Raw genomic sequence first — 18,669 nt, forward strand, 5'->3', positions numbered from 1 at the left:
GGTCAAGTGTGAACAGAGATATGAGCAGTTTTGTGATCGAGTGGCCGCGATCTTTGATGACGTCATAGCGGGAAAATGTACCAGATGGTGGTTGTCCACCCAAGTCAAAAATACTTCTTAAGACATCTTAAGCATTGACGCAAAAAAAGAAAAATCTCTGTACTCAAACATTCCTGCATATGCGTTCTTTGTTAGTTATTGTGAAGTTACGAGTTCTACCGTGTTTACAGTTTATTGATATAAACACAAATACACTTAAATGATTTTCGATTGATTGGTTTTGAAAAACTAAATATGCTGACCAAGGCAGTTATTTATTTTATTAAAAACATAAACTAAACGTAACTTTTCAACCTTCTAGCAAGGTCTTCTTCAGACTCTGTATCAAGTATTGCTAGAAGGTTGAAACGTTACGTTTAGTTTATGTTTTTAATAAAATAAATTACTGCCTTGGTCAGCATATTTAGTTTTTCATAATCATGGAAACAAGGCTTAATGGTGTTATGATTGGTTTTGTTTTTAAGTCCACTTTATGCACAGTAAGGCCAATCGGGACTGGCCCTACAGTTTAAAGTGGGATCCGAACCACTTGGGGACTTGGCGTATTAAATGTACCCCTAGAGTTCCTTCATGAAATACATGTACATTGAGTGAAACGTATACCTTGAAATCAGTTATCCCATGGCATAGTCTTCTTATTCTTGCTGTCTTTCAACCACGGGACATAAAAATCGGTAACGATCTCCGATGGAGGCAAACTGTACTTTTTGCACTTTTTGCACTTTCAACTGTAAGTGCATTCCCGAATAGCCTATGGCAGTGGTTCCCAACTTTTTCGTTTCACGGCGCCCTGAGTGTTTGAAGACTTTTCCGCGGCGCCCAAGTCAGAATGTAGGCCTATCTAACACTTGCAACGCTCAGTTAGTGAGGTTAGGTTGCTTGCTTAAGTTAAAAAATAAACACATATTTCAAATTCAGAAACATTTTATTGTAAAAAGTACTAAATAAGCAAATATTTTGATTGATGACATGGTCCGTGTCACGTGCCAGTTCCGACGACACAATGAAAAATGCAAGGAAGAACTGTTTCCCGAGAGCAACGATAGATGGCAGCGCATCATATAAAGAAAAGCAGAGCTCATTGTATAAACTAGGAGCTGCGGAGAAGAGCGATTATATATATTATAGTAAATGCAAAATATATAAAGGAAGAGTATAAAAATTATAGAAGGAGTGAATAAAATATTGTAAATAGCCAATTAAGATAATTAAGAATATGCTCATATATGAAACAATTAGGAAAGAAGAAGAAGCATTTTCACAAATCATAGATAGGAAAGAAGAAGAAGCCTTTTCCCAAATCAAAGATAGGAAGGAAGAAGCCTTTTCAAAAATATAAGGATGAAAAGAAGAAGCCTTTTCCCCAAAATTTCGAGAAGAAAGAAGAAGAAGATTTCCTTTCAACTATTCATATATATATATATATATATATATATATATATATATATATATATATATATATATATATATATATATATGTATATATATATATATATATGTATGTATATATATATATATATATATATGTATGTATATATATATATATATATGTATGTATATATATATATATATATATATATATATATATATATATATATATATATATAACCTATCCCATGAGATTAAGATATCTGTAGCCGTGGTATAAGTTATTTTAAGAAGTGCACTAGAGGGACGTTGCATCCGATTCTAAAACCATGTGTAGACTAACAAAAAATGTCATTTCAGTGAAAATATTTGAACATTTCGCGGCGCCTCTGTAAGCCAGTCACGACGCACCAGGGCGCCGCGGCGCACACTTTGGGAACCACTGGCCTATGGGAACATTACGTGGGCTTGAAACAAAGTGAGACTCATTCTTATCTTCCACAGTATAGAAAATGAAAACACTCATGAAATAAAATTTTATATAATGCTTTAGCAGTATCTTTATTTACATACACCATTCAATAAGGTAAATAAAGAAGCAACAGTTGTTGTTAGAGTTCTTATCGACGCAACAGCCTGTAATCCAGTGACCTGAAAATTAAAAGATTTGGAATTTAGGATTGTTATTGCTTAAACTTTTGAGAAGGATTAATTTTCCCGGGTAGAACACCAGGCAAACTCAGGCACTTGAAAACACACGGGTGAGAAGAAGTTAAGGGAATATATTTAAGTAAACCTTCCTCATTTCACCAAATTGGAAATTGTATTAAAAAATGTTAACTGTAAAATATTATGGTAATTTCTTAGTATACGACTGATCATTCATATGACAGCAATCCCAAAGGAATTAATGTCTTCAATTGCTTTGAGGGAACTTGAGTTTTGAAAAAGTGTAGATGTTATCTAATGAAATTATGGTAATAATAATAATTTTACCCATATCGTCACCTTTTGAGCGCAAACGTATGAAATGTAAGACAAATTTTTGTGTGAAAACGTCATTCTTTCCCAGCTCAAACACAGGACACATATTACAACCACTTTTTGGTGACATTCCCAGTAATTTCTAAAGGGAAGAAATCTTTCGTATGACGGCCAATCTTTTATTCTGCCATTTTTCCTGGTTTTCAAGTTATTTTTCTAAGAGGTTGCATAACGGTTATAACCGTTAACAATCTCATATAGGACACGCCATAGAACATTTATTTTCTAAATAAAAATTGAAATATTGAATGTTATATTTATGTGAATTTTGAGATTTTGAATTTATAACTTTATTGTAAGCATTAAAATCTAATGAACATTCATTCCATATGTTGGTTGAAATTCCAACGCATGTAATCAATTACACAATATATATTACATTGTAAAGGAAATAATAATATTATATCTACATTAATTTTGAATGTATTAATGCACGTTCTATTGTATACCAAATGAAAATTTATGTCTGTGTTTTATTCGGTTATCAAGAAGTTCTGGCAATATATTTGACTTAAAGTGAGCATGTCAAAATATGGTTTGTTTCAGAATTGATGAATATCAACTGTTACACGATACTATCATCTATGAGTTGTTAGATATGACAAAAACACTTAATACACAATCAACCATATGACTTGTTTTAGGTTTTCTTTCCTTTCAAGCAACGTTAACGAATTTTGGAAGAATAATTTGATCGCGATGAAATTATCATATACAATAATCATAAACTTGAACCTAGCATATATTGTTATGTTGAGAAAGCTGTTAAATTACCTTCTTTCCTCTTTCTTATTGTAAGACGCCTAGAAGAAATAAATGAAGGAATATTAGTATGAATGCTAAATAAGTGCAAAATATTTCAGGTAATTATGTTACGAAACTAAATTGTATCACCAATATCATCTACCATCAAATCCATTTTTCTTGCAGATTAATATTAAAAACGTGACAGCAATTGGTTAAAAAAATATCTCTTTTTACTTAAAAAGTAGAATGATCCAACCAACACGTATTGAAGGAAATCTTAACAAAGGATTTGCTTTTTAGAAAAACAATAAAGAGGTCCTTAATAAATGATGTCTTATTGTAGAAAACAATGGGAGGGATTCAAGAGAAAGGATTTGCTTTAAAAAATAAACATAAGAGATTTTCAGCAAATGATTAAATTTTTAGAAAATCTGTGAAATGGGTCCTTACCGAACACTTTGCTTTTTAGAAAAATAGCGGAAGAAATTCTTAACAAAGTATTTGCCTTACAAAAAGCTATGGAATTGTTTCTTAAGAAAATATTTGCTTTATAAAGAAACAATGGAAGAGATTCTTAACAAAGGATTTTCTTTTTTAGAAAAATAATTGAAGGGATTTTCTTTCGTTTTACTCTCTCCCTATCTCTCTTTTGCGTCTTCATTTCTCTTTATTTCTCTTTGTCTTTCGTTTCTCTCTCTGTCTTGCTCCTTAATTGGTTTTCTTTCCTTTTCTCTTTCGTCTCTCTCTCTGTTGCTCCTTTATTTCTCCTCTTTCCCTTTCTCTATCGTTTTTCTCTCTATATATATATCTCTATTTTCTTCTCTTTGCCCTGTCCCTCTCCTCCTATTGCTTTTTATTCATTTTCTCCCTCTCTCCTTTATGATTGTTTATTCCTTCTCTCCCTCGGTATCTCGCTTCATTTATTCACTTCCTTTCTCTCTTTCTCTAATGTGTACTTTATGTATTATTTTCTCTCTCCTTTAAAACTACTTCTTTTCTGATTAAACAAACTTAGCGTCACTGTATCTTCCTTAAGGGTATAGAAATTTCCGATTTTGACCCCCACCCACTCTTTGGAAAGTTTTCTTTAGATGCCCATGATAGGACAGTCCGAAAGGAAACCCCTGTACCTAGGCCGGTAAATAAACCCGGAACCTTTGGAAATTAACAAATGTCAGGAAAACGATAAGCTAAGAAAAATACAATGTACTTACAAAGTCACATTTCTCATCCATGCAAGTCATCAGCTTGTATGTATTCTCGCAGTTGTCAGCTGAAACAGGTAGAAAGCATAACCATGTCAATTGTTAAAATTATAATAATAACATGGAAATTATTTTGTTTAATCTCGTACATGTTCACTGCCAGTGGCGACTCCAGACGAGGGAGCCCGTAATACCTGGAATGTATCAAGTCCCAACAAGGAAAAAATATAGGCATATCCTGTAGTACATAGAACATCACCCCCCCCCCCTAAAAAGGAGTAGGTGAGCAGCCAGTGGCGAATTCGGTGGATGGCCTAGGGTGAGGAGAAAACCTCACCGGAAATTGAAAAGTCTCCCCCCCTCGAAAATTTCAATAACCTGGCAGTGCATTCGGACAAAACCGAAGAAATTCGGCAACAATGTTCATTTCAACTTTCATTCGTTCACCTTAATTTAACATAGAACTTCTTTTTCGTAATAATAAACACTGATTCACTGCTAAAGTCAAAATATTGCACGAATTTGTTCTGATAACTGCTAAATAAAGTGCCATTTCATTGAAAATAAAGAAACGTATACATGTAGAGTGGTAGATATGGTGAAATGTTAACTTCTATTGTTGTAACGAATTAAAGTAAGCTTCTATTGTTGTATTAAGTTCTTGCAGCTATTTTAACGGTTAGGCAGTGAAAAGTATGCTGTGGAATGCTGGTGATGTGCTTGGGCAGTCTTATTGAAATTTACACTTAATTTAATCCAATTAGCTACGTATCAGAGACAAGGGACAATTTTAAAATATTAGTATTGTTTTTATTAGTATTATATTTTGATGCCTATGATATTCCCCCGTAAAGTTTGATATTCTCACACCCCGGAGGAAACTGGCTGGATTCAACACTGTGAGTAGGGGAGATTGCAGTGGAAGGTTCTGCCCCTATACTGATAGAGTGGCTGTTATGTTCTACGGCTGTGTACATTTCTTACCTGGCAGTTCTTTACATGTGTTGTATGCATCTTCAAGTTTTTTCTTGTCGTCTTCTTTATCCTTCCAGTCTGCCCCAAGTATCTCCTTGAATGTAGCCTCACATAACTTACCATCCTCAACCTGTAAAAAAAATGCATGTGAAACATTAACCCTTCGGGACGCTCGCCGTTGTAAATTTTACAACAGGGTCAATCCATATGAAATCATACAACCTGGTTGCTTGACCATTTTTTAAAAAGTTTTTTTTTTGAGTGGTGTGAGCCTCATATATTGACAGTTCAGAACCACTCTTATTTTATTTTTATTATCACCGATTTGAAGATGGCGGGCATTTTTTTATCATGGCGCGCGTCATTTTCTCCATTCGTAAGCATCAGCGGCAACTTTTTTGTCTCACCTCTGGTAAGTCCTACGACAATGAGACAAAATCTGTGATGTTAAGCACATTATAGGCTACAATTATATTTCTGTGTAATTTTCTAAATATTATTCCTTCATAATAAATTTTAAGGTCAAAATTGTGTATTTTAATCGCTCAAAATGACATTTTCGGACATTTTTTTGAGGGGGAAGGCAGTTTGCTTGACACTTGAATTTATTTGCGCAAGTACCTGTGTATCAATCAAGTACGTCAAAATTATTTGAAGCTTGAGACTTTAATATTTGTTTTTCTACAGGGTCATAAACATGTACTTTTTGTTAAAAAATTCCAAGTTCAGGGTTAAATATCTCTGGTGGGCAGTTGTTTAAAAATCTGAAATTTGTACACAATACAGTACTTCAGGATAAGTAACTTCAGTAAAAATTTTGAGTTTGAGATTTAATAGGTTTAGGAGATACAAAACCCGTGAAAAATTCAACATTTTGCATTAAATATGGCATGTCTAATTTCATTTCTTATTAACATTTTGTGTTGAAATTCTGCAAACTGTAAATGTAACAAAGGCATTTGTTATCGTTGTACAGTGGCGCCCGTGTCTATTCTTTGCTTTGACTCTCCTCCACCACTTCCATACCTTCAAGTAACTCCCCTAAAGGTTTGTCAGTGGCAAATAAGGTTTCTAACGATGAATGTCTGTGAATGTTGTACTTTTTACAACACGCGCCTTCTCGCGTAGTATTTTATTTTTAGTTGTCGTACTTTTTGCGAGCGATTTTGTTTCATTCAATATGTCACATGGATTACATAGAAGTGAAATAGAATGACTTGTTCAAGAACCTTCTGGCGATGAGAACGATGTAGGCGTAATTAGTGATTTTGATGAAAGTGAAAGTATTCTGAGTGAAGAAGCTATTGAGCGTAACATTCTCAAGGAGCAGCATGTCCAGAAACAAAACATTTGCTTACAGTGTGTGAATGGTAAATTCTTTTGTATTCTTGAAAAAAATCTTGTCGTCGATATAAAATAATAAGTAGAATTGGTGTTTTAAGTCCACGTTATGTTCACATAGGCTAATCGGGACTGGACCTATAGTTTAAAGTGAGATCAGAACCACTGTGTACTGTGCCTGTAAAATTAATAAAATAATCTCACCCAGCAAAATAAATTAATACATTTTATAATAAAAAATTAAATATAATATAAATGTAAAAACATTAAAAAAACATAGTCAAGAAATACAAGATAAATTAAACTTGCAAAAATAGCTAATTTGCATATGTTGTAAAAAGTACAACACCCGACTGAAAACGCGCGTCCCGGATTGTTTAAGACCAGTGCTGCTTTTGATTTTACTGTCGAATGTATTTTACTTGAACAAGGTATATGTATGTACGTTGGTCAGTCAAATATAAGCAGAAATTTTGTTCTAACTTTTAACTATATGAACATATTGCAAAGATACAAATGGATCATTTTTCTCTATTCGTAGCGTAGAAGAACGTTGATTAGTGACAATTGCACGAGAAGCGCTCGACAGCATAATATCTCTCGAAACGTTGACTTCCCAACACCAAAACAAATGATAATCACATGGCTAGTGGTCAGGGCTATAGGGAGTCGAGTGCATTTTCACAATTATTAGTTTAAGTTAAATCGGTCTGCTTTCAGACTTGTTTTGTGCCGCCGCGCATGGGTCGTATTCTGTACATCTTCTCGTTAGCTCGCAAACATTTTTATGCCATGTAGACATTTGGGTTCTCGATAATGTTTCACTACCGAACTGATGCTTTAATCTTTGCAAAATTTCCCTCGACTTTACGCCTTGTTTGCCGAGAAATTGAACGTTGTTGTTTCTACGTTGTGTATCTGAGACTGACACTGCTTGCTCACTCATTGTACTCGCTTTGAATGAATGTTTCATCGCCTTGTACTGAAGGGGTTCCGAGTTCTTGCCACATTTCACAGTGACTCGGATCTCACTTTAAACTGTAGGTCCATTCCTGGTTAGCCTATCTGTGCATGAAGTTGACTTAAAGAACAAAAAATGTAATGCATTTTATTTACCTCGGCGAGCTACTTGTTTAAATAAAATTTTTAAAAATTTAATTCCATATTTCAATTGCATATATATTTCCACATCAAAAATACTTTTTGGTACATATAAATCCGTTCCCTGATAGTAAAAATAAAGTAACAATTGTTATTGTAAACTAATAATAAACTATTATTATTGTTGTTATATCATTGGTGACACACTTCTTCCAGATGAATTATACATATTTCTATCAGCATTAATGTTTGTCTTCATTTTTTAGTATTTCATACACTGTTAATATGCGCTGGACCGCGAAGTTATTCTGTTTTTTTTTTACCTTGCTCAAAATTCTCTCAACCTCTCAATTTTGAACCCTCATGGCACTTCTTTGTTACGGATGAACGCAATTCATCAAATATAATTACTTTGACCAATTTTATAATATTAAAGTGTCATGTTTTGTTTGTTTATTATTAAAAGCCCCCGTGGAGCCCCCCGTCGCGCTATGATGTCAGGTATCGCGGGTAAGAATCCTGGCCTGGGCATGGATGTTTGTGAGTGTCCATTCATCAATTTGATCATGTCATCACTCATCCCCATCTTCGAAAATTTGCCAAAAGCGAAGTAAAATAAAGCAAATCATTCAATCAATGAATCAAAATACATAAGACTATAAAAAAGGTAAAGTAAAGGTAAAGTGCTCCCCTGCGCATAGCACCACGCCATGAAGGCGTATAGGGGGTGTGGGGGTAACGCCCCACACTTTCTTGATCCGGTCGTGAGTGGGGGTGATGTGATCAGCATCACGCCCCTGACCGCCTTTACCCCCCAGGGTTTCCCCCAGGTACCCATGTTATTCGACGCTGGGTAGGCGCCGGGGCCGCTTCCACCGTTAGAAAAGTTCCCGGATTTGAACCGGCCGGGGATCGAACCCGGGACCTTGAGCATGGTAGTCAGACGCGTTACCGACTGAGCCACCGCGGCCACTATTGGAAGACATAAGACATAAGACTATTGGAAATATTTTTAAATTCTGAAAACATGAAACTATTAAGTTTCTTTTATAGTTAGAGTTTTTAATAATAGGTTCCAAATTTGTATTACAAAATAAATTAGCGTAAATAATTTGTTAATCTTACTCAATAAATTGCAAAATTATCTCGTTTACCGAAAAACAATCGTTCATAGTATATTTTGCGTTATTTTCTTGTTATTTCGGCTGCCTACTACCTAGAAGTATAATTTTAGATACTTGATTGATTGATTAGGTTTATTTTATTTAGCTTCTCTGCTACTTTGATTAATCGCGAAGATAGTATGGTTTACTGATTCCATATCTTCTGACTGTACAGGAATGATGTGGTATGAGATCTATATGACATACCTAACTTGGGAGAATACATATATCTTTGAATGATTTAAAATCGATAAGAATACTTACCAAGCCGAAATCTTCCATCAGGCACATTCCGAAACACTGCAAGATAGAAGATGAATTGTTAGTTCCAAATAGTGCGGTATCTTGTTGTTTTTATGCATTTGTTTAGCATGTGACGTAGCCCTCCAGACTTGTGATGCTAGTTATCTTTCAAACGAACTGAAGTTGTGCTAATAAATTGTTGAAATGAAAATGTTCATCAAGTAAGTTATGTTTATCACTTTATAGACTTTTCTTATATTCCAATTCGATTTATTGTTGATTAAGCGACTTTCAAGCCTTTGTTTTCCAGTAAATAAGTATAACGTTAATAAAATAACAAATAAAATGCATATAGCTAAAACTGATATTATTTCGTACGCTTAATCACATTACGGCAGTGGCAGTGGCGTCGCCAGACATTTTTCTTGGGGAGGGCTCAAGGATGTAGGTGGCCTCTGGTTCGGTGGTCATGACATAGGATTTTTTCAAGGTTGAGCGACGTTTCATAAACGTTGTGCTGTACTGGAGCATTTTTGTTCATGGCTCAAATTCATACTTATAGTACAATTATTACAAATATTTTGTATGCAATTTTTATTAGTGTTAAGTATTCGGCATATACATTTCCTGTATTTTGTAAAAAAAATGAATATTATAAAAATAAAGGGAAATAAGCTTTCATGTATTAAAGATGAGCTTCTCTATGCTTTTACAAGACAAACGAAGTTTGTAAACGTAATAATGGAAAAAATATATTCAACTGACTCGCGCACTTTCGACTTGGCCTTTGGCCACGTCTCGTGCGCTCGCCGACGTAGTTCGCTTATTTGAAAAGTTTTGAACGTAACGTTATGTGTGTACTGGCTCTAATATGGTACAAATATTCAAAATTGTCAATTTCCTTAATGGAAAAACCGTTTCAAGATAGTTTTCAATAGCGACACTAAATTGGAAAAGCAATATACTATTACTTCTTTGGTCATTTTCACATTTTTAAACGTAATTGAAAAATAATTGTTTTCCGTCATTCCCCTCAAACTCCTACCTTGCCTCTGTAATAAATTATGACGCTCATATTTTGAAAGACGAAAATTCAAGTATAACTCAATTGCCGTCGTTTTCGGGGTGACGAAAATTAACTTTGTTTAAGTTCCCTAGCAATGTTCGTTTCCATGGACAACAACAAGCATGGCAAATTGTTTGTTATTATAGCTACCTCTAAACATTTAGTTAAAACAAGCACGGATGTAGATATTTTCACAATGAGTATACCAATATCTAATTGTATCTGGACTGAATCTCCTTATGCATACATGTCACTCTTGTTTGAAGCGACACCTTTTCTAACGAGGAGTTGATTCATCTGTAAGAAACATTATAGTAGCTAAACAATGAAGAATGAATCAAACAATGTGAGCAAAGAATGCGCCATGGAAACGGGTTCTAAGGACGTGAAGAAAGGGCATTTTCACTCTTAAAAAAGGGATAATTGAGCGATTTCATAATTTTCTCGTTCTTTTGGGACAATTTCATGGATGGTCGTAATCGGGCATTGTTTTACCTCCGGGGCTTCCTTCATGGAGAACATTTATGTCAGTGAATGGTGGGATTGGGGCTATATATATATATATATTAGATAACATTAAAAAAAGAAGGTTTAATTTACCAAAACGTATTTAGTCACAGTTACTGGAATACTAAAAATAATTCTAGAATAATCATTTTGATCAAATGTATTCAATAATTTTTCCCTATTTTTGTAGGTTTACTTATTATTTTCACATCTGTTAAAAGTTTAATTTCATCTTTATGGCGCACGTAATCATTTTTCGCACGTTAATGAAAGGAGACCAACTGAGATGGAGAATCTAGAAACGTTCTTCACTTTTGAAGTGAAACTGAGTTATGTTAGTCAATTGTTAAGGCCGCTTTGTGTGCTTTATACCATAATTATTTACTAACTTGTTACTTTGCGTTATCTAAATAATATATATCATGTATTCATTCTATTTGTGTGGCGACGCCCCTGTTTTTCTGTACCAAAATATTTAATATAACTCATACCTATTTTCTTATTTATGTCATCATGGGCGCTGTGTATCAAACTATATTATTATAATTTATTGTCTTAATAGGTTACAATTAAGCAGTGCAGTATTTACTTTAGAAATATCAATACAAGTAATGGTTTGATGTGTGAAAGTTTAAAAAAAATATATTTGGGCAACTCACAGCCCACGAAACTGTGTACTTTTTCCCACTAGGCGATTAGAATTGTATTATTATTATTATCCTATTATTGTTGTATTATTATCGTGACACATAATTTGTGAATCTTGGGTTCTCAAAAAGGATATGTAATTCGGTAACTGACTATTTTACAGTATATTTGAAAGGAAAGTGTACTGCGTCAGGAGGCATTTGTTTTAATGAAAGAAGTGAAGAGCTAAATATACTAAATATATAGCTAAGAACCTATGACATGTCAAAACTCAAAGGTTGAGGTGACTGGCCGACGTGGAAAGAATGTCACAGAAGAGAATAGTAAAGCAAATATGTAGTTGTAAAGTCATTGTAGCTATATTACAAGGATAACCTACGGATGGACTATGTTACAAAACGACATACTGTGAAGATGCAATATTGGAGTAGCGTACAGGATAGAATAATATAATTGAGCTGGCCAAGACACATGAAGAGTTGAAGAACCTCAAAGAAAAGGTTCTATTTCTTCTTCTTATTATTATTATTATTACTATACTGATGACTAAACCTCGGATTTTCGGTTTTTGACTTTTAACCTATTTTTTTCCTTTACAGTTATGTAAGAAATAATAAGTTATGTCAACGTTTCGTTAAAAAACGCAACAACTGATGAAGTTTTATAGTACCTAAAAAAACTATTTTGCTTCTTAGAACCTATTTTAGGTTTATGCATCTAAATCAAGCCTTTTTTTAGGTTTTTATATATTTTTAAAGGTTTTACAGGATTTTTATGCCACACAGAGGCATTTGCTTTGTTTGGTCACGAAAAAATTCATGACGAACGTGTTTGAAACGTACTCTCTGTCGATTTCCCTTCTTCCAAGTCCATGGTGATTTTTTCAAAGCTCTAAACAAAGTAAAATGTCTGGTGCCACTGTTACCTGTACAATCCAAAGTGGTCTGATCTGTGGGGTCTTGCTCACTTTCGCGTCAATTCCGTGCTTTGTGGCATTTACGCCTTGCAAACTAACATTTCAGCATTGAAGTTTGCACCACTGACTATGTTTTTGGTGAAATATTATTTTTAGCACATAAGATGATCCTCACAGACAAATTTGCAGAGTTTGACTGTTTCATTGACGGTGACTATACCTAATCAGTATTTTTCAGGAATTTTGAACTATTTTAAGTTTCATTGAACCTACTTCAGGATTGTTGGAGCCTAACAAGATTCTTAGGATCTATTTTAGGATTTTTAGAACATATTTTAGGATTTTTAGAACCTATTTTAGGATTTTTAGAACATATTTTAGGATTTTTAGAACCTATTTTAGGATTTTTAGAACATATTTTAGGATTTTTAGAACCTATTTTAGGATTTTAGAGCCTATTTTAGAATTTTTAGAACCTATTTTAGAATTTTTAGAGCCTATTTTAGGATTTTTAGAGCCTATTTTAGAATTTTTAGAACCTATTTTAGGATTTTTAGAACCTATTTTAGGATTTTTAGAGCCTATTTTAGGAACCTAAAAGCACACTTTTTAGAGCCTAAAAATTCGAGGTCTACTGATGACAGTAAATATGTAAGGTATCACACGCACGCGTAGGAGTGTTTTCTTACAATGAAACTGAAACCATATTGTCTTCATTTAAATAATTATTATGCTATCACTTATGACACCATTTCAGCATTTGCAACTATATATTTGTAGAGATTCAGTAGCAAAATTTATGTGGTAAAGCATTTGAACGACACATAAGACACTGGCGTATTCATGGGCGGGAGCTGATGGGGCTACAGCCCTCCGGAAATCTTGACAAAGTATAAATTTCCAAATGAAAACAGTAAAGAATTGGAAAGACCAAAATGTTAAATGCAAACTCCCCTTAAAAGAACCCTCTGTACCGTTTTTATCTTTGAACAATTTTAAAGACGAAGGTTAATTATGGAAATGAAATTAAGAAATATTTTATAACGTATCCCGCTTCTACCCCGAATTCAGCTGTGTGATATCTACTTTTACAATTCCAACCCCTTGCGAAAAGACCTCGTGGTCTAAGAACGATAATTTTGTGGGGGAAAAATACACTGCACTTTGGATTTGCATTAATAGGTAATAGAATCTACTTCCCATTTGAAATTCCCAATTAACCATTCCAATCTGAATTTTTAATTTACAATTTCGGTGTACGAGTAAATTTTATAAGTTTATATACAATGTGCGATTGCGGCTTGGTTCACAGTCATTGAAAACAACTGGTAATATCAACTTGTGTCGCTCCAGAACATTTTTCATATTTGATGAATCCTTGCTGATCTCAGTTCAACTTACCTTGACTTTTAATTCGGGTTCGATGTTGTTCTTTTCATCCTCCTCAGCTTTCTTCAAGTCGTCTGTAAGAAGAGAGAGAACATATTTCTGACGTCATACATAATAAAACTCGAAAAGCATCAAGACAAACTTTATGCACCATTTTTGCGAATTAATACGAGGCGTATTCGTAAAGTAAGTACCGTTTGCAAATATTGCCGCTGTAGCGCTGCAGTCGCGACCGTGTGAGTTCTCGCTGACGTCCTTCATCCGTTAGTTAGCCACAGGCACGCGTGGGAGCAGGTCATGCTTTTTCTTCGTAGTTTTCTGAAGGTTTGAAATGTTCAAGTAAATCAATCGGCCCGCCGACTGTGAAGTCCGGTCTGTGATTTGTTTCCTCAATGAAAGAATGGTTGAATTCTTGCCTAGAGGACAGACCACCAACAAAGATGCCTGCTGTGACACATTAATCCAGCTGCGTCGTGCAATTCAAAACCAAAGACGCGGAATGCTTAGCGAAGGCATTGTGTTGCTTCACGACAATGCTCGTCCGCATACGGCCCAACAAACTCAAAATTTCGTCACGTCATTCCGCTGGGAACAATTTGTTCATCCGCCAACAGCCCTGACTTGGCACCAAGTGACTACATACAATCTCTTTCTTCATCTGAAGAAGAAGTTTCTTGCTGGTCAGCGTTTCGACGAGGATGGCGACGTCGAAGCAGCAGTGCATGGATGGCTTTCGTCATAGGCGGGAACATTCTATGATGATGGGATACAAAAACAATGGTGGAAACTACGTAGAAAAGTAGTTTAAGGTCTGTAGAATGCAATGCAAATAAAAAGAGGTACGAAACAATTTTACTTTATTTTTCACACCTTTTCGGTACTTACTTTCCGAATACGTCAGATAAGGATAAGTACAGATACAGGGTGCTCGGAAATTCCCCTTACAAACTCCTAGGACAAGTAGAGGGGACTGAGTAGACAATATTTGGAATATGAACCCATGTCCGGAAACGTAACGTTTTCGTGCTACAACCATGACAATGTGTCGGATGTGCCTGTGTTGGTATGCAACCGGGTAGGCAGTACATGACGTCAGAAGATCACCTGATGACCTAAAGTGTAATCATGTATTACAACCATGACAAATGAAGTGTTACGTAAGGTACAGAAGTGAATGACGTGTGACTTAGTCCATAATACAAACAAAATTATTTGGTGACAATTCCAAGGGAACAAAAAAGATACGTACTATTCATTGATCAACACCACACCTGTGTCGACAGTGGAACGCGACAATTTGTACACGTCACGTGCCATCAGGTGATCTTTTGACATCAAGTACTGCCTACCCGGTTGCATACCAAGACAGGCACATCCGACACATTGTCATGGTTGTAGCACGGAAACGGTACCTTTCCGGACATGGGTTCCTATTCCAAATATTGTCTACTCAGTCCCCTCTACTTGCCCTAGGAGTTTGTAAGGGGAATTTCCGAGCACCCTGTATATATGAAATTTTGGTTTCTTCGAAATTGTCGTGTTTCATGCATTTTACTGCATCAATCTACGTAACGTGACATGGCTGTCCGCACAGGGACTGACAAAATCGAATTATCATGAACAGCGGCGTGTCTAAGAATTTCATAAAGGTGAGATGCCTACATTTTTGGCGCTCCATATTTTAACACATATTCCGCCATGCCATGTAACTTTCTTTTTACGAACGTTAGGTCACGGGGATATATTAACACCACCTACTATGTGAATAAGTGATGATGTGATGAAATTGATGAAGGGGCACTCACAAAGAACACTCTTGTCCAGACCTGAATTCGAACCCGGGACCCCTGGCCTCGTAGCGCGCTGTGCTTACCACTCCTCCACCCACGGAGGTTGGCAATTGTAGGATATAGCATTAGCTATATAGCTTACTTAAACGAAGAAGTTGAATTGCAAATTCAGAAATATTGAGAATATTTCATTGTGACATGTGCACGAACATTTTATACCAGTTTCGTCATTCACAATTCATTTATACATGCTATATGTTTACACTGACGTAAGCAGGAAGAATACTTATCTCCTGATTGACGATTTTGTTATTTATTCGCAAACGCCGCATCGTGCTAGACAGAGTGAGTGAACAGGAGTGAACAGAATAGCCATGTGCAGAAATGTTATCTTACCTTCGGTAACTTCGTTTTTCTCCATGCAGGCATTGTATATCTCTTTCACAGCTTCTTCCTAGGATGAGAAAGATCTTAAGTTTCCAAGCAATGGTAGTGAGTATGAGTTTGTACTTGTATGATACCCGGTCACATTGTAGGTGCATCGTTGTGTTAGTTTTTAGCGTATTTTTTCTATTCATCATTCATAATCATGCCGGAATTGAGATTTTAACCGAACGAATTTAGGTGAGTAGTTAAGGTGACATATCGATTTCCGATTTGTAAGGTTTAGATCCAGCGGTCCCATCGGCGGATTCAAGAGAAGTGGCTCTGAAAAGGGCCGCAAAATGAAGATAATGCCAATAATAAATAACGATCTGTGACGCATACACACACACACACGTATATGTATACATACACACACACATTCAGAGCTTTGGAATGACCTTAAGCGGGAAAAAATGTCAACGTTGCATCTTCATGCTGATTGGTGGAGGTTGTCCCGAAGGTGTCCAGAAGAAATAATAGTTCAATACATTGAATCATTCCCACTCTCCCCTCCAACTAAACCTTAACATTGACAATCATTGCGTACAAATGAAAATACTAACAAAAAAAGAAAAAAGAAGATCGTCATTCCCTCATGCCTGTTCGTAACTCCCAGAGCTATGACGAGAAAATTATGGTAGATTGTTACATCCTTCAAATCGTAGTTATTGATGATTCCCATAAAGTAGTAAATGTGAACATGATTTTTTTAAAGTTAAATATCTTGCAAATAGAAGTTAACGCAACGTATTGCTGTTTATTGCCCTGTCGGTCCGCCTAATCATGGAGGTAATGTCTGTTGCTCTGTATTTTTTCCTCAACAGCATTGTTTTGTAGGCGGGAGATCACTGACCACAAACGTAGTTGAAAAAACACATGCTGTTGCTGGTAGCTTCGATACCAGACAGCAAATATACGTTGTTTGCACAGACATGAGTAAAGCATTTGACAAATTGAATCATGCTATTCTTATACAAAGGCTACGTTCAGTTGGGAATATCGGGTCAGCCGTTGGACGTTAAGAGATATATATATTAGCATATGAAACTTTTAATCTACCCCTAGTGCCTCGCCATGTGTGGTCAAATGCGAGAAGTAGACCTAGTTCTATGGCACGAAAAATGTTCAGATCTCTGCAGTAGACCAAATACTTATTTCTCTTCTTTTAATAGGCTTAGATTTGTACAGGTGTCCTAATTCCCCGCCCCGTTAGAAACTTAACTTTTCTGAAGAAAATAGAACAATACAATAAATCAAAACTGTATGTGCTAGTTCTTTCTGTCTGTCTGTCAGTCCGAGTCAACTACAGGTACCTCAGAAAATACCAGAGCGACAAAAAAAGGACTAACAGATGCACAAAATAATACAAAAATTAACTCGATCAGTCTGAGCGTCAGAGGCAACATTTAATCAAAGGTGGTGGAAACTAGCAAATGTGAACATAAAAAATTTTATGCAGATGAATCATTTTCATCCGCAACCAACAAAAGTAGACATGTATTTGCAGGGTAAAATGTCGAAAAGGTAAAAATTTAATCAAACGTTAGTTATATCGATTTATGTACTTTGGAAACTATAAATACTACAAAGATGAAATTTTGTTAAATGAATTCGGATTCAAATTATAATTGATTATTATAAAAAATATAATAAAATCATATATTCGTTAAAAATCTACAAGCAAAATACCAAAGAATAAGTCCCTCTACTGATTATTACCAATGGGCATATTGCGGTTACATGATAAAATTAGCTCTTAACTTCTTCCTATTATTAATTGTACGTAATTTTCTTTTTAGTAGACGCATCCTCACACTTACACTGTTCAATTTGTTTCCACTACGGACCAGAACGCTCGACGATTTCATAAATAGCGGAGAGCATAATCGATTATGCTATCAGGCAAACCGCAAATTCCAACCATCACAGTGGTTTACTTACCATCTTGCTATTATCATCTTCTTCATCGTCACCTTCACAGTGTACTACAGCTAGGAGAGCACTTAGGAAGAAAACGAAGAGAAACTTGGAATCCATGTTGATTATCTGCGTGACTGTGGTGGACGTTTGGAGAATGATTGTTGGTTTGTGGAGGCCTTTATATGGTTTTTCAAACAGGAAACCAACTCACAGAACTATCGTCAGAATAATGGATGAAACACACAATGGAGTTGAAGGTCGTCAGAAAAGTGATGATTACATCAAACATACATTTCAATATGAAGTAAGCACCGAAAAAACACTTTTGTTAAAGCGTCACACACGGTGGTGCCAAGAAGTCCACACCACATTTTAGTCAAGGTTTAACTTCAGCAATGTTGATTGATTGATTTAGTTTATTTTACTTCGCGTGCTGTGTTTCTTGGCTATTGCGAAGATGGGGATGAGTGATGAAATGATGAATGGACATTCACAAAGAACCAAGTCCGAGCGGGATTCGAACCCGAGACCCTTGGCGTCGCAGCGCGATGTGCTAACCACTCAGCAATGTTGAAATGGTGGTACAAACCTGTGGTACTTTAGCTACAAGGTTCATGTGTGTGAACCTTCTGCGACCACTATCTGAATTGTGTGGCGGAGAATAACGTCTCACGTAGTTCTCTTGTATGTACAGTTTATTTACACATACCTCCCCTACTCCGTATATACATCTTGCCTTTACAGATCAAATAACACATGC

At 35.5% G+C, this 18,669-nt stretch overlaps 1 protein-coding gene across 1 annotated transcript; it reads right to left on the reverse strand.

Moving 5' to 3' along the window:
• Positions 1-1,973: 1,973 nt before the first annotated feature.
• LOC145980715 (general odorant-binding protein 56h-like) lies at positions 1,974-18,060 on the reverse strand. Its single transcript, XM_083113780.1, has 8 exons — positions 17,931-18,060; positions 15,960-16,017; positions 13,786-13,847; positions 9,269-9,304; positions 5,409-5,529; positions 4,434-4,492; positions 3,247-3,275; positions 1,974-2,079 (listed from the first exon to the last, which is right to left on the reverse strand). The coding sequence occupies exons 1-8, from the start codon at positions 18,024-18,026 to the stop codon at positions 2,049-2,051; spliced, it is 492 nt and encodes a 163-aa protein (XP_082969906.1). The 5' UTR covers positions 18,027-18,060; the 3' UTR covers positions 1,974-2,048.
• Positions 18,061-18,669: the final 609 nt, after the last annotated feature.

Source organism: Lepisma saccharinum, chromosome 28 (assembly GCF_977018435.1).
Source record: "Lepisma saccharinum chromosome 28, izLepSacc3.1, whole genome shotgun sequence".
NCBI lineage: Eukaryota > Metazoa > Arthropoda > Insecta > Zygentoma > Lepismatidae > Lepisma > Lepisma saccharinum.

What these genes read in the sequence shown, in the direction of transcription:
- LOC145980715 (XM_083113780.1), bottom strand. Translation starts at nt 18,026, where the DNA reads ATGGATTCCAAGTTTCTCTTCGTTTTCTTCCTAAGTGCTCTCCTAGCT. An exon ending in TGATGGAAGATTTCGGCTTG is followed by an intron (nt 5,530 to 9,268) that starts GTAAGTATTCTT and finishes TTTTTTTTACAG; the next exon opens with GTTGAGGATGGTAAGTTATG. An exon ending in AATAAGAAAGAGGAAAGAAG is followed by an intron (nt 2,080 to 3,246) that starts GTAATTTAACAG and finishes TTTAATTTTCAG; the next exon opens with GTCACTGGATTACAGGCTGT.